The following is a 6,042-nucleotide window of genomic DNA, read 5'->3' on the forward strand; positions in this document are numbered from 1 at the left end:
TCCATAGGCCTTCTCAGCCCCTGCTGGGCCGCTCCATTCCAGACTTCACCACCTTCACCTCTGTGGAGGACTGGCTAGGTGCCATCAAGATGGGCCAGTACAGAGACACCTTTCTGGGGTCCGGCTTCACCTCCTTACCCCTGGTGGCTCAGATCACCTCTGAGTAAGTCCTGACGTCGTCATATCCCACCTAATTTCCCCATTTTATGAAGAGTCACCAAACAGTAAAACCCTCCAATCACTATCCACTGTAGCAATATAATATTTGATCAGCCCTTGATCAGGTAGATGCTTCCCAATATTACTTTTTTTTGAGAAGTGTTACACTAGCAGTCATGGAAAACACACACCTGCCTGCACACACACACAAACGGGTGGACGCAACACACTCATTTGTCACAGATTACAGAAGGTCTCAGAAGTATTATCCCCCTATAATTAGATTTGCACTCTTCTAGATGTAGTGTAATGGGGCAGGCTGGAATGAATTTTCAATCAGGTTCACTGAGACAGCCAACCAGCCACACAGGCCATTGCAGTCACACATCCACCTTCAAAAAGCTGTCTCAGAATAATGGGAATCATGCTCCTGGCTCAGACACAGGAATAATCCCTTCAGTAAATGTCCATAGGAGCTCAGGACTGTCATGCTTCAAATCCACCAGGCATTCAGAGCTCTGGATAGGTCTACGTCGCCAAGGTCTTACTAATCACTTTGATTTGATAGTGGCACGAATACAAATTATTTAAAGTAGGACAAATGATTGGCTTTCCTTTGGTTGTTTGCCGGTTAGCATTTTTTGTCATGAATCTTGTTCTGGAGGCAGCTCTGCAGAGTGGTCATTAGCTGGCACAGCCACAAAGTCATAACATCTGATTTTAACCCTAACCCTAGCCACACTGCTAACCCTAATGCCTAACCCTAATTTTAATTTTAAATTCAGACCAAAAAGGACATTTTTGTTTTCATGAATTTTTACAATATAGTACCAAAATCAAATCTAGATCCAATCCAAAATCAAATCTAGAATCGGCTTTCTATTTCGCAACAAAGACTCCTTCACTCACCCCGCCAAACTTACCCTCGTAAAAATGACTATCCTACCGATCCTCGACTTCGGCGATGTCATCTACAAAATAGCTTCCAACACTCTACTCAGCAAACTGGATGCAGTCTATCACAGTGCCATCCGTTTTATTACCAAATGACCTTATACCACCCACCACTGTGACCTGTATGCTCCAGTCAGCTGGCCCTTGCTACATATTCGTCGCCAGACCCACTGGCTCCAGGTCATCTATGAGTCTATGCTAGGTAAAGCTCCGCCTTATCTCAGTTCACTGGTCACGATAACAACACCCACCCGTAGCACACATTCCAGCAGGTATATCTCACTTATGATCCCCAAAGCCAACACCTCATTTGGCCGCCTTTCCTTCCAGATCTCTGCTGCCAGTGAAAGAATCGCTGAACTTGGAGACTTTTATTTCCCTCACCAACTTTAAACATCAACTATCTGAGCAGCTAGCCGATCGCTGCAGCTGTATATAGTCCATCTGTAAATAGCCCACCCAATCTAACCTACCTCATCCCCATACTGTTTTTTAAATGTACTTTTCTGCTCTTTTGCACACCAGTATCTCTACTTGCACATCATCATCTGCTCATTTATCACTCCAGTGTTAATCTGCTAAATTGTAATTACTTCGCTCCTATGGCCTATTTATTGCCTACCTCCTCATGCCTTTTGCACACACTGTATATAGACTTTCTTTTTTTTCTACTGTGTCATTGACTTGTTAATTGTGTTATTAGCTTGTTTATTGTTTACTCCATGTGTAACTCTGTGTTGTTGTCTGTGTCACACTGCTTTGCTTTATCTTGGCCAGGTCGCAGTTGCAAATGAGAACTTGTTCTCAACTAGCCTACCTGGTTAAAAAAATGTGGGGGGAAAAAAGTTAACCTGCTCATTGTTCAGGCTGATCAAATAGATTGCCTTGAGATTATTGTTGTCCATTTGACTGCTACTGTACAAGTCAGCAACAATTCCCAGCACTCCTCAACCAATTGTGTCCATTCTGGGCTTACCATTGTAAATAGAACAGTGTATTACCATATGAATGGGGACAGTAAAATATATAGTGCTTATCTCTAGCAGGGAGTGTATCTGGCACATTGTTTACTGCGCTGGAAACCATCCCTACATGTTTATATTTCTGCTCTGCCCCAAGCAGACAAAATATTGTACCATTGTCTTTGTGCATGGTGGGATTGTTTGTCTATGTATTAGTACATGCACAATGAGAATATCATAGCCCAATAATTCCATCCAAGAGAAAACACACAGCCATGAGGTACTGTACTGTGAACACCTCCATCTCTCAGCCATGTTGTTGACACTGTTCGTCCTGTTTGTCAGAGACCTGTTGAGGATAGGAGTCACCCTGGCCGGCCATCAGAAGAAGATCCTGAGCAGTGTCCAGTCTATGAGGGACCAGATGGCCCAGTCTCCCAACTCCATGGCCTGACTACAGGGGGGCCAGCACCACCACCATGGAACCCATAGTAGAACTCCTGATGACCCTACAGAATACACCAGGGTGGAGACACTAGCCTTGATCTAACAACAACATTCACGCCCACAACACACTTTCTGAAGACCAGAGGGAAAGATACCTGCCCTCTAGTCTACTGAAGGTACAAAGGGATAGAAGATAAGATTCTGCCTCAGAACAACTTCACTGGTTCAATCACAGCAGTCTATCAAGTTGGCTTATTTTTTTCTGAAGAATAGAGCAAGTGGAAATACAAGGGCGTTTGTTTGCTTGCTGTGACAGATGGTCTTAAAGTGCGAAAAATAAAATATAAAAAACCTGTGCTACTTTATGTGAGGATCAATGGGATGACTTAGCCAAAGAACAGCATCAAACGGTGTCACCCAAATTTTAAAAAAGATACAAAAAATATATTAAAATCAAAACAAGTAGATTGACTTATTTAAATGAATCTTCATATTGAAGATGATTTGTAAATACTATATGGATATTAATTTTATGCTTGCATTTTTTGCAACAACAACAGCTAGTTTCAACTGAATAGTTTAGGATTGTTGTAGTCATGAAGGGTTATTTTCTATGGAGGCACTTGGAAGTTCTTCCCAATAGGAGGCAGATCCATGGGGTAAGACCGACATGACTGATTCTGTATTAAAGGATACACTGTTTATATATACATATAAGATATCTCTTTGTAATGTTTTAGACTTTCAGAGACCAGATTGACATTGAACCCATACAACTACAAGAGTCAGTAAGTGTCTAGTGTTGTGCATCGAATACCCAGGCTAAGAAATAATGTTACAGGGACAGTGAAGGTTATATGAAATCTGAAAGTTGTATTGACAGTCTCAAGTGCTTTGTGCTTTCACCACACTACTACAATAGAACGTTACCTACCATTTCCAGTTCCTTTTCAAACATGACAACAGAACATCTTTCCCAGTTTGACATGTTGGGTTGACCATGCTGTGTTGATTCTGGGCTACTCGAGGCGCGTTAAAGAACTGTGTCAAAAGCATGATGTAAGTCAGTGAAGGTTGTTGTTATTATGACAGAGAGAGTCGGAATATAAGTAATAGGGATGGACTTTGTAAAGCTACCTTTTAATTAACACAGGTGACTTCCTCCCACGCCAAGCCATTAAGTGGCAGGAATGAGGTTCAAAACGTCTGGGGGAATACTGATCGTTACAGACAGGTCATTCTCCTATCAGATTCTGACATTTCATTGCCTTGTACTTCCTCTCCTTCTTTAATTACGTTGATATCTACTGACGATAGACATCATCTATTTGCGATCAGCTCATAATGATGTGTGGTGATGATGGGGGCTGTTGAAACAGTGCAGGTTAATAGCTTGAAGTGGGTGGCTGTGTTCTCCTGGGGACCTAGACGCTGGAACTGAAGCATCAAATTCATTACCCAGCTCAAATATGACGGATTACAGGGTAACAAGTGGGAGCCTTCTAACATAATACCTTTGAAAATGTGTCTACTGTTCATTTGTGTGCATATTTGCTCAGCAGGCCTTAGACTGCATGTGAAGCTATGTACAAAGTATCTGCCATCTCCATTGCAAATCATTGTCTCTCTAACTACTATCACAGTAGGAGCTGTCTTCAGCAGTGTCATGGTAACCCCTCACAGTTAGTTATTGGTGGCAACAAAGAGTTATTATTGAGCAGAGCAGACTACTGTATGTCAGGGCCCATCAGGTTAAGTGTTACAAAAACACTTTCGCCAAATTTGTCTCAACAGTACCTAATGCATAACATAATACTGAGAGTATTGTATCACCTGCACTCAAGCAGACTTTGAAGAAGAAAGTCTCATTATGGAATTTCAAGTCTTTCTAAATTAGACATCTGTTCATTCTGTGGGGACATAAAAAGGTGCTGTCCTTATTCAAGTTTTCCTTTTTATAATAGTAATTTGGTAACGGTTGGACGTTAGTGTTCAGCTTCACTCCACTGATTCGGGTAATAGACTGGTGGAATTGGAAAAAGTGTTGTTATTTTGAAGATGAAAGCTGGGAGAAGTTGGAGAACTTCCACTGAATGTGAAAGTAGTGTAACATTGTGAGGTCTCTTATCTGTGTTCTGCATTTAAAGTGCCTTTCTGTAATTCAGACAGTCTCGTTAAAAGTCAAGGTCCAACAGCAAATGCAGACACTCCCAGACTCATTGAGGCAAACTTAGAGATTCCTGTAAGTGGACTCATTCCTTATTCAAGTGGACATACTTTATGGTGGTATTGCTGACTTTCTAGACTGTTTAATTGTCACGTTGACTTCACCTCCCCTTGTAATTGTGCCACTTCAAGTAATCCACCAGCAGATAAGAAACCTCCTGGCCCAAACCCTAACTCGAACTTTCACTCCCTTGCTCTCCTATTCTCCTGCCACTTAAACAAACTTGTCTCCCAGGATATTGCTGTTTTTGGAGTGTTGTGAGAAATTTTTCTCAGATTTTTTGTTTGTTTGTGTGTTTTCAAAATCAGTATTTATCTACATTTTGAGGAATGTGATATTTCCAGCTCGTCAAAAAAAAGTAGATTGCTTGGATCAAGACAGATTTCCCCCTACATTTTCATTGTGAAACAGCCCCTTTCCATTTTCAAAGACATCTCACTGGTGGCTCTTTTCTCCGGCCATGTCACTGGACTGAGGCTGGAAAGCAACAACATAGCGGCATGAGAACGGACACACTCTTCCAACCTACTGTAAATAAGACTTGACACAACCAGGAGGGATCTTTTCATTTGTTCGGGGGTGTCATTGTACAGTTACAAATTTGTTTATTGTGCTGAGTATGTCAGAGTTTGTAGTTGTAACTTTCTGAGAAGAAATATTGTATTAAATGCACTCAATAAAGACAAATCAATCAAGCAAGTCCATGTATTCCCCTGGAAGGTCGTCAGTCTGCGTGAGATCTTGTAAGTTGTGGAGAACAAATGAACAGCGTGAATGCAGTTGAAAATACAAGCCTGTGTTAACATGCCCTTGAAAAAACATTACGTTGAGAAGTTAGAATACAACTTTAGCCTTTTATGTTTCAATAAACCCTTTTGTGAAGTATTGCTGATGCTGACACCCTCAGCATCAAGTGTGTGGGAGCGATAGAGGTCCTGAAATTACTTTACGCTTCAGTATCCAACATAGGGTAATAAACAATGGCCAAATGCAATAAGAGAACCACATTATTTGAAGTTTCATATCACACATTTGACATGGGATTTTAAGGGGGATGGAATGAGAGTGTAGGTACCCACAGATGTAATCTTGCTGTATGTGGAATGCCTGTTTTAATGTATGACGAACCGAGGCAGGATTTCAAACTTGGCATATTTCTTGTCTCAAATGGGACTGAATGTAAATGTTTCTTCAACAACAGCACAAAGACACAGGATGCAGAAAAAAATATTTTACGTTAAATTTTTTACCCATGTTTCAATATTAGGTTGGTGCTTGAATATTCTCCTGAAC

The 6,042-nt window shown here is 41.2% G+C and overlaps 1 protein-coding gene across 1 annotated transcript in view; it reads left to right on the forward strand.

The window, feature by feature from the left end:
* Window positions 1-5,440, forward strand: part of LOC115108408 (ephrin type-B receptor 1-like) — a 208,327-nt gene extending 202,887 nt beyond the window's left edge. The window contains exons 15-16 of the mRNA XM_029632688.2: window positions 8-163; window positions 2,421-5,440. Of these exons, the coding sequence (XP_029488548.1) occupies window positions 8-163; window positions 2,421-2,529 (265 nt within the window). The 3' untranslated portion in view covers window positions 2,530-5,440. The remainder of the gene's footprint in view (window positions 1-7; window positions 164-2,420) is intronic.
* Window positions 5,441-6,042: the final 602 nt, after the last annotated feature.

Source organism: Oncorhynchus nerka, linkage group LG24 (genome assembly GCF_034236695.1).
Source record: "Oncorhynchus nerka isolate Pitt River linkage group LG24, Oner_Uvic_2.0, whole genome shotgun sequence".
NCBI classification, from domain to species: Eukaryota; Metazoa; Chordata; class Actinopteri; order Salmoniformes; family Salmonidae; genus Oncorhynchus; species Oncorhynchus nerka.